Consider the following 24672-nt stretch of genomic DNA (forward strand, 5'->3'; position numbering starts at 1 on the left):
ACAAGAATAATCAGGCTAATGAATCTGTGAAGTTCAAAGGCGCAAGATTGAAGAAAATTATTAGCTGGACCATTACTGAAAATTAAGTCTCTATATGTGGCAAAATCAAGGAAACACAGTATTTTAAAGCTAATTACAACTGCTGAGAACTCTGTATATTATTCTAAGCTAAAAATAACTGTGTGATGATGTACTCAATGCCTATCCAAGTTTTAGGGTTTGAAAAACAAACTGCTTATGATCTCTTCTGGCCACTAGCCTGGCAAACATATGGAATACAAATGGAGCAAGATTGTTTTTTTTCTGTGATTTACATACAAACTGACTTGCAGAAGCAGCAGGCAAAGCCAAGAGTAGAAAACTGGCCAAAAGAAGAGCATGTTCAGTTCTGCAGCATGGCTGGTTTAAAAGAAAAGCTTACTAACTGAGACACTGAGCTAGAAAGCCTTAACTTTTCCAAAGTCATAAGGTATGTGGAAACACTGTGAAAATGATTAGTTTTTCAAGTAAAGATTCTTCAAAGTTTGGGTTTTTTTTTTAAATGAAGAATGTCTCAAATACCAGTGCTGAACCTCTTCCAAGTGTGAATTTAAAAATGTTGGTTTTTTTTTTTTGTAAAATGCCATTCTTTGATGTGACTGGTGAATTCCACTGTGACCTGGAAATTAAAAAAAAATTTATTAGCTGCACTTTAAATACTTCTTTCTGAAGCATGCCAGTGAAAATGCTGTCCTGAGTACAAAACAGAGCAGTGTACTCAAAGTCGTTATTCAACCTGCTTGACAACAGAAGCACTCAGCTTCTGTGAGCTGGAATGTAGGGGGGGGGGGGCGGGGGGGGGGAACTCAAAACATTCTATGAATTATGCTTTTTTTTGCTGTAACACTGAAAACTCTACTTGCCTATGTTCTGTGGAAAAAGCTGCTTTGCTTTGTGTCTTTTTCAGATTAATTTTCAATGCTCGTGTGTGAATAAGTTACAGAAGCATTGACTCTTTTAGCCATAACAGTTAAGACAATATTTGCAGTACTTCCAGCTTGTTTGTATTAGGAGCTACAATTTCTTTGGTGTGAAGAATGCGCACACAGTCCTGTGTTCTGCAGCACGGCAGATGCATCCATGGGCAATTTTCTTGTTTTAATTCCCTTTCTGATGAGTTATTGTGGTTAAATCAAGTTTCCTGCCTCAGCTTCCTCCTAAAGCAGTAAACTCTGTTGCTTCTTTCTCTTTTTCTGTCTCATGTATCAATTTGTACAGCTGCCACCAGCCAAATTCTACCTCCTGTATTTACATTCAGTCCCGGACAGAAGTCCCTCTCTACAGAGATGGTGAGGGTCCACCAAATGGCAAAACTGGTCCAACACCTTGCTGAGGCAGTCTCTCCTGGTCTCTCTTCCCCATCCCCCATCTGCCTGATCCCATTTTTTCTTGTTTACTGTTCAAATGAGCACAGGAGTGAATACAAATAGGAGAAATGCAAAGCCATTTAGGTAAGGAAGAGCACAACTGCTGTGCTGGCTCAGACCAAAGCTCTGGCTAACTTGGAGCACTGCGACGGGAGACCTTAGTTAGGGGGTAGCTTGTGAGCCTCGCTACGCTCTGTAGTCTGCTCAGGTCTAGCCCTAGTGCCTGACTGGCCATTTGATGTACTTCATGCCCTTGGGTGATGGCTTCCCATTTCATCTGTGAGTGGAGGAATATTTAGTCAATTCTTCTGGTTTACTTAGCAAAATTAAGGTATTTCACCCATGGACTTTAACTAGGCTTGTGACTGAGCTTTAATTCAAATGCAAGCTTGTCAGTGGCATTGTCACTGACTTGGAAGACTGTTAACAGTTTCATAGTAGATAAATTTTACTATTGCTTTATTCATCCTAATTTTATCTGACATTGGAGGTCAGTTCAAATGAACAAAGATATATGTAACTGCAATTACTACTCCCCCTTAGCTACATGAGCAGTCTTATTTCATAATTAGTCTGTTACTCCTCTTTATCATAAAGTTGATTAAGCTGAAGTAGAACAAGGTGCACTTATTCCAGAGCAAAAATGTATGTATGTGGAGTTAGTCAAGGACAGTGATTTTGGAATTTGCAACAGCTGCTTAGAAAACTCTCCCCATTTAAAAAAAGACCTGTATGTCTCAAAGTATACATTTCATGATTCAGAGTAAGACTTTCATTTCTTGCAATAGATATTTTAGTGCAGAGATTGATAAATTGCAGAAGGTCACAGCACCAGCCTCCCATGCAGGAAGAATTATATTGTTAAAAATTAATAAGCTGCTTTAAAATAGATAATTTTTTTAACATCTATTAGCATCAGTTTGAAATGTACTCGATGATACATTTTTAAAGGACTGACTTTTAGCAACAACCAGGAAGCACAATTAATCTCTGTCTGTCTGTTTTGCTACTCATCTGCTTGTTAGCTCAGGCAATCCTTGAGTTTCTTCTAATTTATCAGCTACCCGTGACACTGTGTGTGTCAGACACTGACTAGTGACAAACCGCTATACTCAAAAGCTTGTTTATGGACAAAGAGGAAGTGTACCTTGTATATAATTAAAGCCATGAATTTATTGGTAGTATAACTGAAATCTTGAGAGTCTAATGATTATTGATCCAGATATAACCTACAGAAAGAGGAAGTATAATAATGCAGTTAGAGTAGTTCTATAAAATGGTAACACATAGACTTCTTGGCTTCTACCCCTTTTCCTTGTATTTCACTCATCTTTCCGCTGCTCCTGTGGGTCCTAAGGTTGGTGGTTTCATTCTAGGGTGTGGAGGGGGTGATATGGAGAGCTGTCAGCACCTGGAATCCTTTGCTGAGCAAATGCAATCTTCATGTTGATGGTTTATCCTTCCTTGCCCTAGGGTCCACTTGGTGTCATTTTTATATATTTGCTAGCACACATTTACACTTTTCTTCATTGGTCTGCAGTGCCATGCTACATCTGATTTCATGATATGTGATGCCTATTAGATACGTTAGTTACTATTGTTTTGTTCTCTTTTTTACCCCTAAAACTGCAGCATCCAGCTGCAGGTCAGCATTTCTTTGACTGTTTCCTGGCGAGTTGCTTATAGCCACCAGGTCTCTAGTGCCCGTGCCTTGCCTGCTATCTTCACATGCCTGTACTTCTCTGCACATCTTGTCCCTACTTCTTAAGTCCTCTGCTATTGCACCAGGCCTGCATTTCTCTATGCTGTACCCTTGTGCTAGCCATAAATCTCTCATTCTACATAGAACAACTGCTTGTTACTGCTATTTACATAAAGTGATGGCTATACCACACACAGATAAATAGAAGTAAAGCAGATTAGCCACAGGCCTTGTCAATTAAGGAAACTGCTGTCACAGCTAACCAAGTAAAAGGTACAGGAGGGTGCTTCAAACAAAGCATGCCTGACAACCCTCCATCCTGAGGCCTTGCAAATTCGGTACAAAGCTTATGGCAAATTACTAAGAATGGCAATACTGTATTATAGGGCTACATTGTTACAATGTTTTAGTCCCAAAAGCCGTGAGCAGCTAAGAGCAAACTGTATGCACTACTCAGGTTTGAGCCTTTTTTTCTGAACCGGCTGTGCTGGCATTTTTTTCTCTTTTGTGGTAGAAATGCAAGAATTAGCTTCAGTTAGCTGGCCTTTTAAAACTAGAAGTTAGCTCAAAGTATATTGCATGTTTTTACAGACAAAATTGCATTATGTAGCGAATGGTGGAGAACAAGAGTAATGCCAAGGACAGTTAAGCACTGAAATTGTCTGGTTCTTTCTCCAAAACCTCTGATAAAATAAAACCCACAGCTGCCTCAGGCAAACAAACATCTGCCAATTTAGCTGACTGTGCTTTGAGCTAGATAACTTCTTGATGTCCCTTTTGGTACTATTGTTCTCTATTACTAGTTTGCTTTTTTACCTTGAATAAAAAAATAGCTTGTGCATTCCCAAGAGGCTGCTTTCTTACCTCCTTTGTCTTTTTGATAGACTCTGCATATAAAATACTGATGCATGTCTTCAGAAAGCCTGTAACTGGGTTTAGGTTTTTGCAAAGTTTAGAAGTAGCTTTGTTTATTCTAATCTGCATTTTTAAAAATCATATAATCCTTTATTATATATAAAGAATTACTTATTTCACAATCATCTATTAAAATGATCACAAAGATAATGAAGCTCACGGTGTTTGGGACATACCGATTATTTCTTTTTCATTTAGAAAAATACCCATACCTGAATTGTCTAGCCAGTGTTTTGATATTAATAAGTTATCTTTGACATCTTTTCTTCCCCAGTCACATCCAACCTGTTGTGGCCTTGACTGTACCTGGCACCTCTTGAAAATCAATGGGCACATCCCTCTAATTCATTGTTTCCTACAGAGCTGCATGTTGAACAATGGTCTGGACAGGACATCTTGATACAGAGAAGGGACCTCTCTAATCCTGTCACATATCCTTCATGATTAACTCAAAGTAACTTAGAGGTAGCAAAATCTGTGTCTTTTTAAAGCAGGATCACTCCCACCAGTGTGGTATTGAGTATTTTGTCAAGGCTTTGTCTAAGGGTCTCGAGACTAGGATGCAGACATTGCTCAGTCTCACAGTATCATCTCTATTCCTTCCAGTAATTCCATTTAACAACGGAGCCCTCTTGTTACTCCAGCCTGAATGATGAGGCTCAGCTGGTCTGATATTTTGCTAGTCCTATCCTGAGACCCATTGTATGCATACAGCTTTTGCAGTTCATCTTAGTTCTGGCCAAAGAGAAGGAAAACATAGGCAAGGCTGTTTTCTGTATGTAAAACTTAAGAGTCTACCCCAACATATGCAGACAGAGTTTCAGGCATATGCACAAGACAGGTACAGCATTGTCAAAGAAGAATACCAGGGACACTGAAGATAAATGAGGGATGTGGACCAGAAGTGGCAGAAAGGTAAGCAGAAATTCCTTAAGTACAAAAAAATTCTGTGGGTTAATCCTATCGGGTTCTGATAACCTGAATTTGACTCACTCTGCTATTCTTTTTTTTTTTCTTTTCCCTAGACATATGTAGCCCATTAATGAACAGGAGTTTTCAGGAGAGCTTTCAGATATGGAGAAAGAGGAGCAAGTTGTGGTGTATGGAGTTACTTAGTACAAATTCTGTGAGGCACATTAAAGCAGCATGGCCTTTCCCTGAGTCTGACTGAGGTGGAATCTGCTTGCCTGGTGCATCCTCACAGTTTTTGGCAGATTTTGTTTTGGAAGCAGTGATTGTTAATGATGTGACTAAAGGAGTAGCTCAAGTAAGACATCAGCGCAAGACCGTCATGATTTGTGGATTTTGGGGATATAATAGCTTGCATAACTTCCGAAGTAGTGCTGGACTTTCACCCTATATTCCTTTGCTGTAGGAGACACAAGAACATTTTACCTTGCTAATACTTGGATTGCCTTTGAAATAGTCAGTATTCTTTCTCCACCACCACCACCCCACCCCCGTATTTTCAACTTAATGAGGGAATAAAACCTGAAACAATTGCTGCTAGAGAAGGGAGAGCTGAAGAATATGAAGAAATTGCTGCATCTTTGCCCAGAAGCATTCTGCGATTCTGGGAAGATTTTAGGTGTGTCATAGTTTTAGTTTGGGACCAACTGTAAGTGAAATGCATTCATATGGAAACAAGAAGGCACAGGTCTTCCAAAACAGTTCAGATATTAAATGTACGCTTACCCCAGGCTGAATCTCCATGGGTTATATTCCAGAAGGCCAATTATCAGACTATTCTGTCCTGGTTAAGAACAGGCAAACTGCCAACTTGAAAGTTCAGAAAAGGCATTAGCTTGTGTATTTGACTCTAGTCCATTTGAGTCACATAAATCTGAATCAAAACCACCCAACCAAAAAAACCCTACATGATTTCCCTACTACAAATATGGATTAAAATGTTTTGTGAGGGTGAAAAAATCAGGATACTTTTTTTTTTTTTTTTTAATGGTAGTGGTTTGACTTGGGTCTTCCCTTGTCCAAACTGGTATAAGATCTCAAGGGAGAGGAAATGCAGATCACAGTGGTGTATCTCATTGCCAGTGCCTCACCTGCAGCTGGAGGTGCACTGATCCGCAGCAGAACCTGTAAGAGGGAGGGAGCAGACTCTCAGATGCCTCATCTCAGCTTGTGTGTAATGTGATGGGGTATGCGCAGTTATTGCACAGTGCCAGCTGGAAGCCAAATGAGCAGTTAATGATCACACAACATTCTGAAGATGCAGAATGCAATTTATTGCCCAAAGTAGCACTTTGGAGTGGGAAATTATATTCAGATTCTGTGCATTTGTTGACCCCTCTGAGAACTATTTTATGAACTAGAAGGATGATGGAGGGAAGGTTGTTTACAGAGGCATTAGCTGCTGCAGAGCTGTTCAGCAGCAGCAGAAGGATCACTCTCTGCATGTGCATTCTGTTCTGGAATAAAAGCATACTTTCTGAAGAAATTTGTCTTTAATGGGCTGTCTGCCTAAGTGCTCTTCTGGAACAGCTCTTGCGGAATAACGTTTTCAAAAGCAGTGCCAGCCAGATCCTCTGTATAGACAAAGCCGTGGGCATCCAGGGTTAGGCTTTAGGTACTTAAATAAATCCCTTGATGTCTGGATGGGGTTCCTGTGAGCACTCCTGTGGCATCCTGATGGTGGTTAGGGGCTGTGTGTTGTGTTGGTTCATTTCTGACTTGGCTAGCACTGATTACACCCGTGCATGCTCTTAACCCCCTGTGGGCAGAGGAGGGTGGGGAAGTGTTCACAAGCACCATGAAGCAGGCCGAGATGCTGCTCCTATCACTTCTGCCATTTGAAACCTGCCATGCACCAAGGCAGGAACCCCAAGGGGCAGCCTGCCATTCCTCCTGCTTGCAGGAGCACACTGACATCTCCTTTACACGGAGCCCTATACTGACTGTGCTACCAGAGGCAAGCTAAAACAGGTGATTGCTTTCCAAATACTGTCTCTAAGAAGACTGCAGAAGTCTTGTTGAAGTGTTAGTATCCTAAAAAAGCACCTTTTCCATCCTTTTTAAATGGTTGATGAAGTCATGTGTATGACTCAGCCTCATTTTCTGGTCCTGTGACTTCAGGCAAGTCACTTCTATTCCAGCTTTCTGACAGGTTTTGGCCATCCAATCCAAAAATGCTCTGTGCCTTGTTTAGGAAGATGTATGTGTGTGTGTCACCCTGAAAAAATAAGGCTGAGCTGTGCTGAATTGAATGTCCTCCAAACCAATGCCACTCCACGTTTTTAATTAAGTTGGTCTTTGCCATCTGTAAAATAAGTGTGATACAATATTCCTTAGAGACAGCAAATATTGATAAATTTTAGAAGATAAAAGTGATTGAGGACAATAATTCAACTGTGTTTCAGCGAGGGGGGGGAGTAAGGAAAGGGGCAGTCCCCATTCCTGTCAGGAGCCCACGCACCTCCCTCACGGCGGCAGCGGGGACGCCAGCGCGCGCGGGCAGGCAGCTCGCGGCAGCCTCGTTTTGGCGGGAGGGCCGCCCGCCCCACCCCGCCCCGCCCCGCCCCGCCGCTCCGGCGGGAAAAGCGCCGGCTCTGTCCCCTCAGAGGGGAAGGCGGGCGGGTGGTGCAGCCTGGGCGGGATTGGGGGTTCAGATCCCTGCACCCTGGGGTACTGGAACAACTCGCAGCCCTGCGCTCCCGGAGGTGCCCGGGGATGAGCTGTGCTTTAATCACTGTTGTAATTTTGACGCGGAATTTTGGTGCTCCACAGGGGGAGGAAATTCTGCGGTGCGTCACCCTTTGGGAACAGAAATTTACATCCCCTGAATAAGCAGCTGGCAAGGAAAAGCCAAATAAATCTGTATGTTGATATATGGTTAATCACTTATTTTCTTCTGAGTCAATAGATGTGAAATTCCACCATGGCTCCCCTCGGGGCAGGTTAGATGGCCTCCTGCCCTGCCCCTAGCACAGGGGCCTGAAGTCCACTCCAGTCAAGTCAGGTGCCAGTCTCTTGTCAGTTCCAAACCAGCTCATTAAACCTAAGGCTTAGGTGCTGGGGCCAGGCGCGCTGGGGCCTGCTCCCTGTCACATCGGCAGTGTGTACCTGGTGAAAGAAGTGAGGCATGCAGATCTTCCTCACATATTCTCAGTAATAGCTCCCAGGGCAGCGACAGGAGGGTCAGGGGCACCTGAGGTGGCACAGAAGTGTTTTGTGTTCCCTCGCAAAGGTCCTTGTTTATTGATGGATTTGCTGTAATGTCTCAGACTTTCGCCTTTTTATCTGCTTCATTGCAGGTGGTGGCAGCTGAGATCCTCTGGGTCTTTGGTGTGCCAACACAGCAGTGACAGGAGGACCCTCCACTAAACAGGAGGATTATGTTCATACCTAAAGCTTTTAGTAGAGTGTGGTATAACTTCCTCATTTTCCCTTGTAGTCGGCAATCTGGGTCTGCCCGGTTTTTCGGCTGTGAGATGCCAATTGCCTAAGGATGGGGAGTAGGAGAACAATCCCGTGACCTGTTCAGCTGTGCTTGGAGTGCAGGATTATGTGCATTTCAGGAGGATATTTTTAATGGAGAATGGGATTGTAATACAGTTGTAATGCCTTTTGCATTACTTGGTTTTCTTCCCTCAGTATTTGAAGCTGATTTTGTAAAAAATATCTTAAAATATTTATTAATTAGTGTTTTACTGTAATTATTTTTCTGTTTGATGTTAGGCATGATGTGAGGGATGATTTCTCATTCCATAATTGTCAGGGTTCTGAAATAGAGGTATCCTGACACTATCAGAAACAACTGATTTTATAGGCATATTTCCATTAAATACTAACAGAAGTAACTCCATTGTCTTTTCATTAATAAAACCCCAGCCATTCTAAAATTATAGTATTTTCTTTCTCACTTCTTCCAGCCTCTGTATACACAAGATTCTTGTAAGCAAATTAGGCAGACTCTAAGTATCCATTCAGAAGCTGAAAAGTTATTTGCAGATATTTAGTCTAAATCATCCCATCTTTTGTTAGATGTAGCCTGTTCTGTAGTTTCATAATAAACCTGTCTTACCTTTTATGGATTTTATTAGTAAGGATTAGCAAGCAAACATATATGCACATCTGGATGAGGCAGGTCACAAAACTTTTGATCAGCCGTAGCTAGAAGAGTGAAAGCAAGCTTTCAGAAGCAACTTATCCATTTACAAAACCACAAAAATTAAACAGACAGTTATAAGATCATATTTCTAAGGAGCTGCTTTGTATTCATTTTTCTTGTATTCATAAAATGTAAGGAGGTCATATTTTGCTTTTTATTTAATCATGCTATCAGTAAGTGCCTATTCTGGTTCTAGGCCTTGCTTATAGGAAGCCACATAAAGAGGGCAGTGAAGCTGTAGTGGAGTATAGGCATGGCAAGTTAACCATGAAAAAAACATGAGATAAGATCTCTGTATATGGTTTTGCATAATAAAAGCTTCATATTTTTATACCTTTTTTTATTCTCTTCATGCAAGCTTACTTCTTACAGGTGTTACTTGCATGTCTTCAGCATTTTTTAGGTATTCTGAACCCCAGCAAGAACTTGAAAACAAATACAGCTTTATAGTTTACTCTCAAGATACATGACTAAGGAGTTGTAGCTTTTTCAATAGCACTGTGTTGTGGGCTTTCTGTCACATAAAGGTGGGGAGGCTGAGATGTTGCATAGCCTTTCCGTTACCTGTTCTCCCTGCAGCTATGCTGACTTCTGATATAAAAATACAGACTGCCTTTAACTTTTCTACCAGAATAAATCTAATCATTTAAATTGTTCCCACCTCTAAACTCATATCTGACCCAAGATTCTCACAAGGGAATGAGATTTCTTTTCTCTAATGCCTGCCTGTTAAACCTTTTCTAGCCAAACTGGTTCATCTGAAAGTAATGCAGTAGATGTTCTCCTTTTGGTCTGGTAGGTAAGGTAACAAAGAGTTGGAAGCAGAATCCAAGTTTAAACCTATGTGATGGCATGCTGAGAAGGTTCTATAGTTCAAGGACTTCTTAAAAGTCATTTTACAATAATTGACTCATTTATTGCCACCCCAATACTACCTTTGTTTGCATTTCCCACTAGTGATCCACACTTTACTGCCTGCTCTTTCACGATGAAGGCCATGGAGGATCAAGTAGTCCAAGAAGAACCAGGATACCAGGATGATGAGGTAAATTTATGGTTGACTGAAAAATAGGTTCAGCAAATGTTGTTTGAAGGTATTTTGATAGTGTTCTGCAATCCACAGAGACGCAGGAGTTCCCAAAGACCATCAGGGAGTCTAATCCATTTAAATTTTTCTTCCAGTCTAGTACCAAGAAAACCTCATTCTTCTAGTCCCTGAACAGCTTGCTCTTCAGTACTCTCTATGCACAGTTTTTAATGGGATTATCACTATTTCTATTTTACACTTCTGTATTAAATGCCAGGGGGCTATCAGTTAATTTTATGCTTCCAAGGAATGGTCATCAGCCTTAAAAGACTGAGGAACTATGCGGAAAAAATCAAGATGATGATGATCATAACACAAGTTTTATTAGCACAGCAGTGGATTGCTTGCCTTTGAAGATACACTTTATGGTGACGGTGATAGGAAATGTGTAGGCCTTGTTGACTCATGATGGCTTTGCTTATGTGGGTAGTCCAACAATTTATGTATTATTAGGGAAAATCATTTAAATGTTTACAAATTTGAAACAGACACAGTGAGAGGAATGTAATTAAAAGAAAAAGCAAAATTATTTTAATTTTTTTTCTGCTTTTTTTTAGGAATCCTTTTTCCAGGATATTGACCTGCTACAGAAGCATGGAATCGTAAGTATGAGCAATGACTTTATGGCACAGAATTTTCCATGTAAAGCTATTGTAAGGTTTAGCATACACGCATTGCTACAAACAACTGAAATTCCTCCTTGCAATAAATTCTAAATCAGTCATGTGAAGAAAAATTTTGCCTTTGGTGATAAGACATGTTTTCAGAAAATCTCGTTCCCGTGAGATTGCTAAATAAAGTGGCAAGATATTCAAAGTATTTAGCACCCAGCTCTCTTGAAAAATCAACTACTTGCTAATTTATTTGAAAACTGTGTGATAGATTACTTCCTGTTCATGCCAATCTTTGTAATTACTCTCGCATTTTTGGTGTCTGTGAAATTACACAGTGACAACTGTTGCTATACTATTTTCAGCATGCTGGTGAAAAGGGTAGAGTGGGAGTGAGGAAAATATTAGTAGCTAGAGAAATAAGTGGTTAGTTTTCTTCATCAAATATAAATTCCTATAATAGTTATCATCATTATCACCTAAACATCACCTATTTATTTGAATTTCTATTATTATATGTTTATCCAGGAGACTGGCTCATGAATCAGAACCTATTACATTTGGTGTTATGGAAGCAGAATAAAAAGTTGGGTTTGCCTGAAGTAATGTAAGATTTAACTTTAATATAAATGTCTACAGACAGATACAGATGAGGAGGACAGACACAATGCAACAGCATTAGTCAGCACTATAGTTACAGGGCTCAGCATGTCCACAGTGTAATTATTGTCAACTTTTTTTATTGGCAATTCATTACAGTTTTTAGGAGAGTTCTGAGGAAGAGTAATGAGGTTGGGACCTCTAACTATGGTGCAACATAGGAAAAAATACACAAATTCTTGTGTTAAAAATGTAAGAAGTTTACCAGAGTCAACCTTATGAGCTAGAAGGGAGCTGTACTAGCCTATCAATATTAAATGAGGCATGGTATGCAGGAAATGATAAGAAGGTATGAGTGATCTTGAAAATAAAGAATAATAACTTAGGCTGTTTTTCTGGCTTCATAAGGGTTTCCTGCTCCTTTTCTTCTTTTTTATTTTTCTTCCTTCCAAGTAGTTATGCCCAGACCCCAGGGGAAGATTTTGTTCTCAGCTGTGCCAGTTAAAATCTTTGTGTGAATATACGATGACCCATATCTGTTAAATTAATTTGCTTAATGAAATAGTTTTTGTGCATTTAGAATTTTTTTCCTTGGAGTAAAGTGTTTACTAGATCTGACAGTGTGACCACAAAAAGAGTCAGATTAGTAACTGAGGATGTGGTTTAATGTTTAAAAGTGTTTGGTAGGAATTAAGGTGCTGTGACCCCACAGCCTTTGCTGAGTGTTCCTGCCTGTACAGCATGCTATCCCTTCTTCTGACACATCTACTTTTGTAGCCACCCTGTCAACAGGATTTGTGAATCAATTAGTCCAAAGATTAAAAATTCTCAGTCTTCTCCCTTTTCCACCTTGGAGGCATGCAACTGGGACAGGGCTGCAACATGAGGGAGAGGATCAGGACAAGCAGCTGGTCTAAGGTCTAAGCATGTCACTATGTTGAGCCAGGATTACTGCTGAACACTTCACAGTCTTGAACTCTATACTCTAAGGAGGTGTATCTGCTGGGACCTTGGCTAGTACATAAGCTGTTAGTGAAAGGTGTATCTGTGCAGGAGAGAACAAGAGCTTCTATAACCAGGTCTATCACAGATTTGTAATGCACAACAGCCTTCAAGTTTCATGTGACCAGCAAGACAGAGAGCTACTGAAGAAGTGCAGCAGCTGGGTATTGCATTTAAAGTTTTGGTCTAGAAAAATGATCTTTGCAGCAGTAGTCTGTTGTCTTAATAGAAAAACACCATAAAACAGCTCAATCGTTTTTATATTGCTGATTATGATATTCTTTTCATTGGAAGAGTCATTTTTATTCGTGACTGATTTTTACCTTACCCATCCCTCTTAATGTAATAATCAGAAAATGTATCACAGGATGAGAAATAAGCTTCCAAATGAACATGACTAATTTCTTGCATAACCTCCCTCCCTTCTTAACTCCTATGCACCCACACACTCTAGACAAATAGATGATACACCTAGTTAATTGTTTTTTGCAAGAAAAATCTTGGCTGGAAAAGGTAAATTGAAGTATTATCCCACACCTTTCACACAGTACGTTTTCTTGAGAGTAATCTATTTCCTGCCTTTAAGTTTCCAGTGATGTCAGAATCATTAAATGAGGTGAGAGGACACAAAATGTGTCAGTAGAGCGCTGACTGAAGTAATGCTGTACCCAATTTCTGAAAAACTCTACTAGTTTTAGTCATTTAGTCAATCCAGCCCAAAGTGTTGGTCAGATCTGGAGGACACGTGTTTTAAACATACAGTGAACATGCAGAAAAAGCATGGCAATTAGAGCCAGCTTCCAACGATCCTTGCAAGTCAGCTCCCAATTATCCATGATCAGCTCAACTGGTTTGCAGATTATCTGTGCTAAGAGACCAAGGACAGATTGTGTGCTACAAGGTTTACTAGACTGGACGCCACACTATCTGAAATAATCTGTACTGTTTCTTTACTACTGGCTTGGATCTAGAAAGACTGACACTGAACAGGGACAAGTAAATACAACTGAACCCAAGACACCTTTCTCTCAAAAGCACCAGGATCTGGTCTCTGCACCACAATCCCTCACACCAATATTACTCAGAATTTTCTGTTGTTGGTGTCACAAACTACGTAACAAAGAGTTTATTGTAAATCTGTTTTTTGTTGGTGAAAATGCACATGCATATGAATGTATGTTTCAAAGGTTTACTTTGTCTTCTCTTTAACTGTCATGAGTACTCACAGAAGGGAACTTTCTTCACAGAATGTAGCAGATATTAAAAAACTGAAGTCAGTTGGGATCTGCACGATCAAAGGAATCCAGATGACCACAAGACGGGCACTGTGCAATGTAAAAGGGCTTTCAGAGGCCAAAGTGGACAAGATTAAAGAAGCTGCAAACAAGCTTATTGTAAGCCAATCACTTTCATGATAGTTTAATGCTGGCCGCTCCAAAATGCTGTGCAACATTTCTCTTAACAGATTTTTTCAACACAACATCAAGATAATTTTGAAAACTACTCTGCTTATAACTTTAAAGAGATAACTCTTTATACTCTTGTCCTGGTTTCAGCTGGGATGGAGTTAATTTTCTTCTTAGTAGCTGATGCAGTGCTGTGTTTCCCATTTGGTGTGAGAACGATGTTGATCACAGACTGATGTTTTTAGCTGTTTATACTAAGTCAAGAACTTTTCAGTTTTTCTGGCCCTACCAGCAAGTAGGCTGGAGAGGCACAAGAAATTGGGAGGGGACACAGCCAGGACAGCTGACCCAAACTACCCAAAGGGGTATTCCATAGCATGGGGTGTCATGCTCAGTGTGTAAACTGGGGGGAGCTGGCCAGGGCCTGCAGATCGCTGCTGGGGGACTGGCTGGGCATCCGTCAGCATGTGGTAAGTAACTGCATTGTGCATCACTTGTTTTCTTTTGTCCCTTCCCTTTGGATTTTGTTCCTCTCCCCTTCTCCCTCCTTTTCATTATAATTGCAATAATAACAACAACAATTATTATTATTATTACTGTTATTATTGTTATTGCTTTTATTTTATTTAAATTATTAAACTGTTATATCTCAACCCTTGAGTTTTACATTCCTTCCCAATTCTCCTCCCCATCCCTCTTGGAGGAGGGGCAGTGAGTAAGCAGCTGTGTGGTACTTAGTTACTGGCTGGGATTAAACCACAACAACTCTACAACCACCAGAGAAATGCTGTGGTGCTTTTCATACCTAACCTGTGGAAATGAGGCTAGGGTGGAATGTGGGATATTGCAGTTTACCTGCAGGTTAATGATAAAATAAACCTCTCATGTTCACTTTGGTCTTCCTTAGGAACCAGGCTTCCTGACTGCCTTTGAGTACAGTGAAAAACGGAAGATGGTATTTCATATTACTACCGGCAGCCAGGAATTTGAGTAAGCTTATCTCTACTTAAATCATTCTTTAGTCCAAACTGTTTCAATAATTGTATTTATTGTCTTTAATAAGACACAAAAATATAAATAAATATTCAGCTAGGACACGTAGGCTACTTTGCATTTGGAGCTAGTGCTGGCTCAAAGAAGCCTGCATTAGCAAGTAACAAAACCATCTCCTTTTCTGAGGCGAAACCAGACTTTGTACAGCCATTGTAAATAAACAGTGTTTGCATCCTAGTCAGAACAACCGCAGGTCTCAGGTCAAAAGTATATCTTCAAGACCTCCCTTAAGATATTTTTACGGAATGTTATCTTTTCAAAGGTATATTCTCTCTTCTTTCCAGTAATAATTTCGATAGATCTTTCTCTTGCACACAGCAAGGGAGTTTAAGGCAGAATTGTTTTATGAATCTGTGATCATTTAGTGCCCTGCACTTAATTGCACTGAGTGAGGGGCTTTAGAGCAGAAATAATTTTACTTAAAGTAGTAAAATTTTCTCTTTTTTACTTTCTTCTTGTGATTTTGTGGGTTTAACTATACCATAATCCCATCCCTTTCTCCAGTAAACTTCTGGGTGGTGGGATTGAAAGCATGGCAATCACTGAAGCCTTTGGAGGTGAGAAAACCACATTAACTGAGTATTACTGAGAAACCACAAAGAATTGCAACTTTGTTTAGATTTTAAATCAAGCTGGATTACTTCTATCAAACTTTTCACATTGTAGTAATAAAGTAAAAAAAAAATGCAAGAGTGTAAGAAGAAAGAATCCACTTCTTTCAGCGTTTTTCCATTTTTACTCTTCATTTGCTTGCAGACTAAGTTTGAGCTGAGTAATCATTAGACTTGGAGCATGCTGATTCAGCACAATGTAGCGTTATTAATACTATTAGTAGCATGTCATATAGGAAGGATTTCCCTGATGCAATCTGTGTTCCTTTCTAGAAACAAAACTGACACAAAATATGTTTTATTTATGCACAATTAGGATACTCTACATTTCAGATAAGAGTTTGAAATTACAATTAAGCTACTATTATAGTAAATTTGATCAGTTAGTGGTTAGCACTTAATCAACAATTAAGAGTTCATAAAACACAGTATTATTCCCTTTAGAAAAGATAAACTGGAGACTAACATGATTTGATATAATGAGTTTAATAAATCATAAGCTCCTCCTTGATCATTTTACTGAAAATTAAACTGGGCCAGGTCAGTGGAATCAACCATTTCTTTCCCCTCCTCCCTCAGTTAACACTTTTCCATAGGTGCCATGTGGTTTTAACTTCTACACAGAAAAGAATAAATGTCTGTAGCAGTCAAGCATGGTCAAATTAAAGCATTTCAGAGTTTGCTTTTAATATAACATGTTTCTACTGCACAGAATAGGATTTATAAATTGGGGTTAAATGATTTAAAAAGGTAGAGATAGACGTGAATTTTGTAAGTAAGAGTGTTTCTAACTGCAGTAACTCCTGAATCTGGCAAACTCAGAAAAAGAAACTCTGACCTTTTTCTTTTTCCTTTTTCTTTATTTAACAGAGTTCCGGACAGGCAAAACTCAGCTCTCTCACACCCTTTGTGGTAGGTGTAATACCTTAAAAGAGAGTTGTTTCTTCTCAGTGAATCTATTCTTTACAACTATATCAGAATTAAACACATAGACACAAGTCAGAATCTTTTATCTCTAAGAAATATGGTGAAACAGATCTTGGTGACTTACCTCCATTAACTGTGTTTGATTAGAGAACTTATATAAATGATTACTTTTTAATACAGCTCAAATCAGTGTAAGTTTTGCAGTAAGGAGAAAGAAGATAATTGTCTTAGAGAAACCAGTGAAACACACCATCTGGAAAAGTAGAGCACAAATACAGGTTACTGGTAGACAGGGGCATTGCTCAGAAAAGAGCAAAGGCAAGGTTCTTTCTCAGCAACTCTTTGAACTTCCTGGTTTCAAGAGGTTTTGCTGAATATGACATTCTGAAAGGGCACTGAAAGGATACTACTGGCTGACAGAAACTGGATAAACAAAGAGTTTGGCAGTCACCGTATTTGGGCAGTGTCAAATACAGCAGGACTCCAGTTTCCTGGCAATATCTCTCAGTGTGTAAATAGAGGTAAATAATAACTAATGTAACTACTAATGCTACTGGAATATAGTTACCAGACACCAGGTAAGCAAACATTCCCTTGAATGAACACTATATTATAAAGGAAATTATGGCACCTTCTGGAAAAATAAGGCCTCTTCTGTTTCACACAGTTTAATGGCCAGCAGAGTCATACCCTTTTGCATGAATGATTACGACTGAATTGAGTGTTTTAGCTTATTTACTCCGAAGAGAATAAACCCATAATCAGTAACTATTCACATATCAGGAAAAATTTATAGCCAAGGAATTTTTGATCATACAAGTTACAGCTGGAAATCTACTAAATCAATACCATTAATTTTGGCAGAGGATTAAGAGATTTGTGCATAAGAACTTATTCATAATATTCTTACCTATTTTCAATATAAAATATACAGATTTAGTGATGGCATTGAGTAAAACACAATTTTGATCCCATTAATTAAATCACATCTGATCTCCAGTCGAGAAGAATGGCTTGAGTTTCATCTCAAGATTGCAGTAAGACTTGAGATACTCTTGATTTCCACATTGATTAAAACTGGCAGTTCTTTGTGATATGGATAAGCAGTTGTATTTTATTAAAAATTAATAATATAGAGAGTAAGAAAATACTTTTCCCCACTGTTTCATTTTGATCTATGATTCACTGTAGTGACAGCTCAGCTTCCAGGACCAAATGGCTACACAGGTGGAAAGATTATCTTCATTGACACTGAAAATACATTGTATCTTTTGGACTGTTAAAAGCTACAGGTATGGTGAACTGGAAAACCAGTTACTTTTGTTCTAAGCAAGTAGGAGGCTCCAGATTGCTCCGTACATGTATAACATTATAACTGACTCGGAAAGCCTGGAGAGCACAGTGTGTAGTGGCTCACAAGACAGTGACTTTTTTCTCTGTCGTTTGGTGGAATCCAACCTGGAAAAATTAAAGTAAGTATACAGATTCTATTTTAACTGGGGTTTTATTTTGAGATCTAATATGCCTCCTACAGGTGATAGAAGCTTTCCTCTTTATTCCAAGAGAAATTAATCTAAATACTAAGCACTATTTTTAACACTTTGTAACTGTGGTAGACTGTGTATAAATAGGTTTTGCTCATGGCTAAATTTCTAGAACACAGTTATCCATGTCAACCCCCACCCCCACCTGAAACCCTAAATACAAGACAATTATCATTGTGAGCCTGAAAGTATTTTTAGGGTCTGTGGGACAGTGTGAAGAGAAAAAGTCAGTCTTCTCTAGGATCAAAGTAAATATCCTTCTTTTTTTTCCCCCATAGTTCTATTTTGGAATGAAGTTTTATTTTCAGAGCATGGCTTGTATAAAGAGAAATCCTTAACTTGGATTAATGTCAGCCGACCAGACCGCCTTCGTGACATTGCTGATCGCTTCAATGTTGACCATGACGCAGTACTTGACAATGTGCTGTACGCACGTGCATATACTAGTAAGACCATTACTGCAGCTGGCATGATAGCTGTTTTTTCTCCAAGGTTCCTGTTTTAATAATTCTCAGTTTATTAACTGTGATCGCCCACTGAGGATCATTAAGAATATTTTACTGCTGACAAAAGAAGTTGTAAGCTTGCTTCCATTTTCTGTTTCTAATGTTGTACAATGAGATGTGCTCAGTGTAAGTATTCCAGCTCAGTATTTATGCACTACATAAACAATACAGTTTTGCAGTTTGCCACAGCATTAAGTGAACTCTGTATCATACATGAGTGTCAGCATAGCATCTTAGTAAGAGAAGCACCTGAACTGCTTGAATGCAAGCTAATTCTATAAATGCTGTTGAGAAATTCTCTATGATCTTGTGAATGGAACTTTATAGGGACAGCTCCCAACACACTCTGTCACGGGAGACTGGATTAAAACTTCAAGGAAGTTTTAAATGAGACTTTTACTTTGGGAATACAATATGAAAATGAGTAATATGATTAATACAATTTCTGCGTGTCATTTAATTCAACATTAAATTCAGATGTTTATATTGCGTTTTAGTTTTTAACACAGCAAAAATGTTGTCTTCATGCATAGTTTTGTTGTGAAGCTTTCCACAAAGAAGTTTGGTTAGCTGGGCAAGTGAGAACTGCAATCTGCAGAAGCACAGGCACTGCTGGGTATTTATTGTACAGGTAGCTTGTTATTGGGCACTGGATTTAAAACTGCTGGCAGTGAAAATATAAACAGTGAGACATTTGAAGAGGAATTTTAAAATTCAGGCTTTTGTTCCCTCAGAGCTCTTTCTGGTCCTAATTTCACTTGGCAACTGTACTTCCCATCAGGTGAACATCAGATGGAATTGCTTGACTATGTAGCAGCCAAGTTCCATGAGGAAGCTGGTATCTTCAAGCTGTTGGTACTTTTTTGCATGCTTACTGCTTTCAGAATAAGTTTTCCTATTTTCTTTCACTATATTTACTTATCTAGCATAATTACAATGCAGATCATTGACTCCATAATGGCACTTTTCCGTGTGGATTTCAGTGGTCGTGGAGAGTTGGCTGAACGACAACAGAAACTGGCTCAGATGCTGTCAAGGCTCCAAAAAATATCAGAAGGTAAGGGAAACATTCCTACATTTGGAAAACATGGACTGGAGTTACTGAAACCATAGCTGTTGATAGCACAACCACCTAATAGTCCAAGTATATTATCCATCAGGCATTGGCCCAGGAATCTTTCCTCACTTCACACCTCTGTCAGTTACCAAAAAGATCAAACTGATAATATATTGTTTCAAGATGACAGATTAAGGAATCTTTAGAACTATTCAACATTTAGTTTTCCTAGAACTACTGCTAAGAGAAGTCCTAAACAAGAGAGAAGGTTGTAAAACTGGACAAACATCCAATAAGAGAAATTGTCTTCCCCAAATTACAACAGTCTAAATACACAAGAAACAAGAAGAATAGAAAAAAGGTTGAAGGCACAGAGAGATAAAAGAGCTGTGCCCATTGCCACATTCACAGTACTTTGCAAACCTCTGAGAGATGATGACAGGGATGAATAGGGTTCCTCCCCTTTGGAATGTGTCAGAAATATTGACGAGGAATGAGTAAATGTTTTTTTCATGCAGTGAATTTTAAAAAAAAAAGGAGGCAAACAGGCCAAGGGAGGGAGAGGGGGCTGAGGGCAGGGAGCCAACAGAGGAGATGGGAACTGAGAAAGACTTGTTCAGTGGAATTCTGAAAAGTACTCATTTTCAGTGTATTACAGCTAAGTCACACAGGAGCAAATTTAGGCTGTCTCATGACTAACTCCAGCCATCAGACATAAAGAGTATTTGTTTCTCTTTCATTTAAAATTTGAAGTGCTTCAGCAGGAGCCTGGCTTTTACCATAGATGGGAGAATATTTTGGAATTCTAATTGGACATAGTCTACCTTCTTTGTATTGTTTTCTATTGCAGAATATAATGTGGCCGTGTTTGTGACCAACCAGATGACTGCTGATCCAGGAGCAACGATGACGTAAGATACTTTTTTTCTCTTTAAAAAAAAAAATCTCTTCTCTTTTGTGTTACATATTTAACAGAGATGAGAACTGAGATTGTATGGAGCAAAAGGCACCGAGATGAAGGTTCATACTGGTCAGTGGTCTCTCATGGATGATACCTATAGGCTTCTCTCAGTTTTTGTAATGAGTTTTTTTATGTTTATCTGCCACCTGGCATGATGGCTTCTTTCAGTGTGACTTGAATGAAGAGAACAAGCCATAAAAAGTATTGAAAAAGCACCCCATTTTCTTTTGGAGCAGCTTATATATGAAGTTTAAGGTGTGTATTTCTTGAGCCTCTTGAATTTAACGAGATGAAAGTTATGCTACCATTTAAGTCCTTTTTTGACATATTTACCTATTTATTATTCATTACTGACTTCAGTATGCCTCGTCTCACAGTTAATCACAGTATTAACCTATGGAATTTGCCTAGTGAATCATCACAATTTTCTTGCTAATTTAGCTTTCAGGCGGACCCAAAAAAGCCCATTGGGGGCCACATCCTTGCTCATGCTTCGACTACCAGGATTAGTTTGAGGAAAGGGAGAGGGGAGCTGCGTATTGCAAAGATATATGACAGGTAAATCACTTTTCCTTCACGTGAAGGAAGCTGTGTTATGAGCCACCAGAAGGTGACAAAGTTCATGGTACTGAAACTTAAACAGCTTGACCAGCAATTCGTGATTTCAAACCATCTGCATTTCTGGATTGTAAGTTGAAAGAAAATCTGAAAGGACAAACTAATTCACAGATTTAAAGTTGTCTTGCATGTTGCATACATTAAATTACATAATCTTTCATCATAAATCCTACTAGATGATGATCTCTCAAAGACAACCATCAGTTTGGTAAGACTGGTGGTCCCTTGGCAGGAATTCCACAGCTGTTAAATGACTAAGTTTTGATGAGATGATTAGTATCACTTTGCCTGATAAACTGTGGCAGACACAAATTGTTAAAAATGGTACTAGTGGAAGTACACTGAGAGACCAGTGTTTCTGGTCAGGAACCAAGACGCTGAAATGAGAATTTGTAAACAGTCTCCCCTTCTCCTGCACCTTCTCCATTTCTCTCCCTTGTGTTTGTCATCTTCTAAGAGGCAGATTTCACTTTTTCTGATCTTAACAATACTGATCACGTTCTACAGTTTGCACACAGGTATAAAGATGCTGAAGTAGTCCAGGTTGCTTAGACTTACAACATTTTGGGGACTGTTTCACAACTGCATTTAACATAGGGAAACCCACAAGTTTCTTGTTTCTTTTTTTTTTCCCAGTCCTGAGATGCCTGAAAATGAAGCCACATTTGCAATAACTGCTGGAGGGATTGGGGATGCCAAAGAATAGGCAGAAAACTGACATACAGCTGAAAACCACCTGGGCAATCAGGACGCAGATTTGTGCAAGGTCACTGACTGCCTAGCTGCATTTCCACCCTTTGGGAACCATTTAAGGTATTTTGGGAGAACATTGGGATGAACTCTGTACAGTACAGTTTTATTGATCTTAACAGAAATCAGTTCATTTAGAGTCTTTATTTTCCAACTGAACTTTCAGCAGACAAAGATTTGAGAAATAAGCTCGTGAACAGTTCAAAGAATCCTTTCCCTCCATTCTGTGAAAATCAAAGCTGTCCTTTCACATGGGATTAATATACTCTTTTTTTAGTTTATTTCAAAGAAGGTGTCTATGTGGTAGAATTTAACAGCAAAACGGAACAGAATTGGAATAAACTCAGTTATAAGATTGACGTAAATGGATGGAAAAGGCAGTGGCAGGAACAACAGCCCAAGAACTTGAGGGACTCTCACATACCGTAGACAACAATTTACTTTAAAAATACATTTTTAGGCATTTTTATCTTGACTAGATAATTTTTGTATTTTTATTTAGCATTTTCTACTTTTTGGAGAGAATGTTTTAAAACTGTTCTTATTAAAGTTAAAAATAAAAATTATTAATTAGAACAACACTCTGCTTATGTTTGGGTGCTTTGAATCAAACCCTGCTCTCAATAACTCACTCATCTTTCGTGACAGAAATAAAACTGGGTGCAATCCAACATTTTAAAACCTTTTATCTAGTTCTCTAAAGAAAAACCTTTATATAATTGCCTTGTCAGTCACCTAATATAAGACTATTAAAATTATTAAATAATATTAAATATTATTATTAAGAAGCAGAAGAAAACAAAACCAGAGGCTAGATAGGGGAGAGAGGCTGACACCAGTACTTACAGCACGGGAAAGGCACTTATGACTGGGCTTGCTGAGGGAGCATGCCATCTGTCCGGCCAGCACAGGCATAGCTCCAAGCTAGCCAGAGATGTACATCATGGGGGGCAAAAGAAGCAGCTAGGAATAAAAGAGAGAAACAGGGGATTAGGAGCGAAATATCAGTTCAGTTTGCATTACCTCCAATGGTCATGGAATTGCTTGTTTTAAAATAAACTCAACGATTTATATATGAGGCCCTTTAAGGGAAGGCCTTACTTTGTCTTCTTGTATAAAGATGCTAATTAGAATGGGTCTGACTTTGGTGTCTGGTTAGAGAGCTTGTCCTTACTGATACAAGAATTTTTTCATTTAGATTAACTAATGCATGTAAGATAACATGAAGTAAAAAGCCAGCAATGACCAGGATTTCATCCAAGAAAAGCCTGACACTGTAGCCAGGGTTTACCTTGTGACAGAGCTAGGGAGTTTGCCTTCCTCGGGTGGTTTCTTAACAGATCTTTGATATTTTTCCCGAGGTAAAGCACTATTTTTCACAATGGAGGGAGCGTAGAGACAAAGGCAGGGAGGCTGGCTGATCTGAGGAAGCCAGGAATGGATCGGCCATTGCCATTTAATGTCATGTCTAGTTCTTTGTATGTGCACAGCTTTCTCACACCAGGCATCTGTATCTAACGGCCAAGTACCAAGTGAGCGAGCATCCCTGAGAGCTTACAGTGTCACCTGACTCCCTCACCCCCATTGAGAAAGGCCCAAGTTTCTTCCAATATTTTAAGCACCAAGATTGCCTTCTACTTTCTCACATATGCTGTATGTAAATACATACAGTAAACAAAATTGTAATGGTAAACAATGTGTCTTGTTCCAGGCTAACTTATTTGTTTCAAGGGTCTGAAAGTAAAGGGGACTCACTTTCTCTTCTGCCAACGTAACCGATCTGTGACAATCGGACAGCCCGGAAAGCCCTGCCAGCAGCCAGAGCCCCGTTTGGCTGGGGCCCACAGACCACCCATCAGACACGGCTCACAGAACGGCCACTTGTCAGTAGGTGCTAGAAGCATAAGCACAGCACAAAAGAACTTAAGGCCTATGCTGCGTTAATTGCCTCATGGCTTATTTTATCTTTTAGCTAGGCATCTCTGGTTCATTTGGGGAGTCAAATGCTAGCAGGCCACAAACACAGTGTCTGTGCCACGCCTGCTGTCCTTCATTTCTTCACTGCATTAAGGCCACAGTGGGCGAAGAGGCAAGTTCGGTCACTTTCAGGAGAGGTTGCCACGAACCTCCTGCAACTGCGGAGGGTGTGCGCGCCTGGGGGCTGCCAGCAGGACCCGCGCGGGGCCCGTTATGCCGTTTTCTCCCGGTCTCCTGGCAGTCCGGCGAACGCAAACATCATGGCTGCTGTCACTCCCGCCCCAGCGCCGCGCCGAGACCTCCCTAGTCATCTGCCAGAGAAAAAGCGGAGGGAAACCCCAAGCCCGGCGGACCCGTGCAGCCTCGCCGGAGCTGCCACGGAGGCCCGAGGGGCCGCTCCCGCCCCGCCGCTCCCCGCTCCCCTTATTGTCTGCTCAGCCCTGATGCCACTCTCCGCCGTCCCACCGGGCGCGTAGGCGAAAGGCCGTATTCTCCAAACCAACTGCGCTGCGACATTAACGTAATCCTCCGACCTCCGCCAACCCTGCCAGCACACGCCGCGGAAGAATTTTACGCAAGAGACACGGGCTCCTCCTGTCCTACGCCAGCCTGAGTTACGCAATTCGCGTACGCCGTGTACTTACGTAACGTACGCCTCGGCCTCCGTTTTCCCTACCGTCTAGAAGGGGTTACGGGGCTGACTCCTTGCGTAGCAGACTTTGAGGAATAAGGGGAGCGTTACTCTGCTCCCTCCCGTCCTCTCGCGGGGGCCTGCCTCATCGAAGGACGCTACGCACCTTTCGTACCCTTCCTG

At 40.0% G+C, this 24672-nt stretch overlaps 1 protein-coding gene and 1 long non-coding RNA gene across 3 annotated transcripts; one reads left to right on the forward strand and one right to left on the reverse strand.

Moving 5' to 3' along the window:
• Window positions 1–10011: 10011 nt before the first annotated feature.
• Window positions 10012–22719, forward strand: DMC1 (DNA meiotic recombinase 1). Its single transcript, XM_056342128.1, has 13 exons — window positions 10012–10193; window positions 10793–10837; window positions 13696–13842; window positions 14762–14844; window positions 15412–15464; window positions 16389–16430; window positions 17637–17709; window positions 18344–18435; window positions 19277–19350; window positions 19438–19552; window positions 20403–20463; window positions 20955–21071; window positions 21768–22719. Exons 1-13 carry the CDS (start codon window positions 10137–10139, stop codon window positions 21835–21837), a joined length of 1029 nt encoding a protein of 342 aa, XP_056198103.1. The 5' UTR covers window positions 10012–10136; the 3' UTR covers window positions 21838–22719.
• LOC130150842 (uncharacterized) lies at window positions 14884–24617 on the reverse strand. 2 transcript variants are annotated; one of them, XR_008822401.1, is made up of 6 exons: window positions 24503–24610; window positions 24008–24169; window positions 22728–22844; window positions 17826–17903; window positions 16570–16698; window positions 14884–15799 (listed from the first exon to the last, which is right to left on the reverse strand). It is a non-coding gene; the product is annotated as an uncharacterized LOC130150842 (long non-coding RNA). The 2 variants fall into 2 exon arrangements; XR_008822402.1 differs by lacking the exons at window positions 17826–17903; window positions 24008–24169 and having other exon boundaries at window positions 24503–24617.
• Between the last annotated feature and the right edge of the window lie 55 nt (window positions 24618–24672).

This window comes from Falco biarmicus, chromosome 5 (assembly GCF_023638135.1).
Source record: "Falco biarmicus isolate bFalBia1 chromosome 5, bFalBia1.pri, whole genome shotgun sequence".
Lineage (NCBI taxonomy): Eukaryota > Metazoa > Chordata > Aves > Falconiformes > Falconidae > Falco > Falco biarmicus.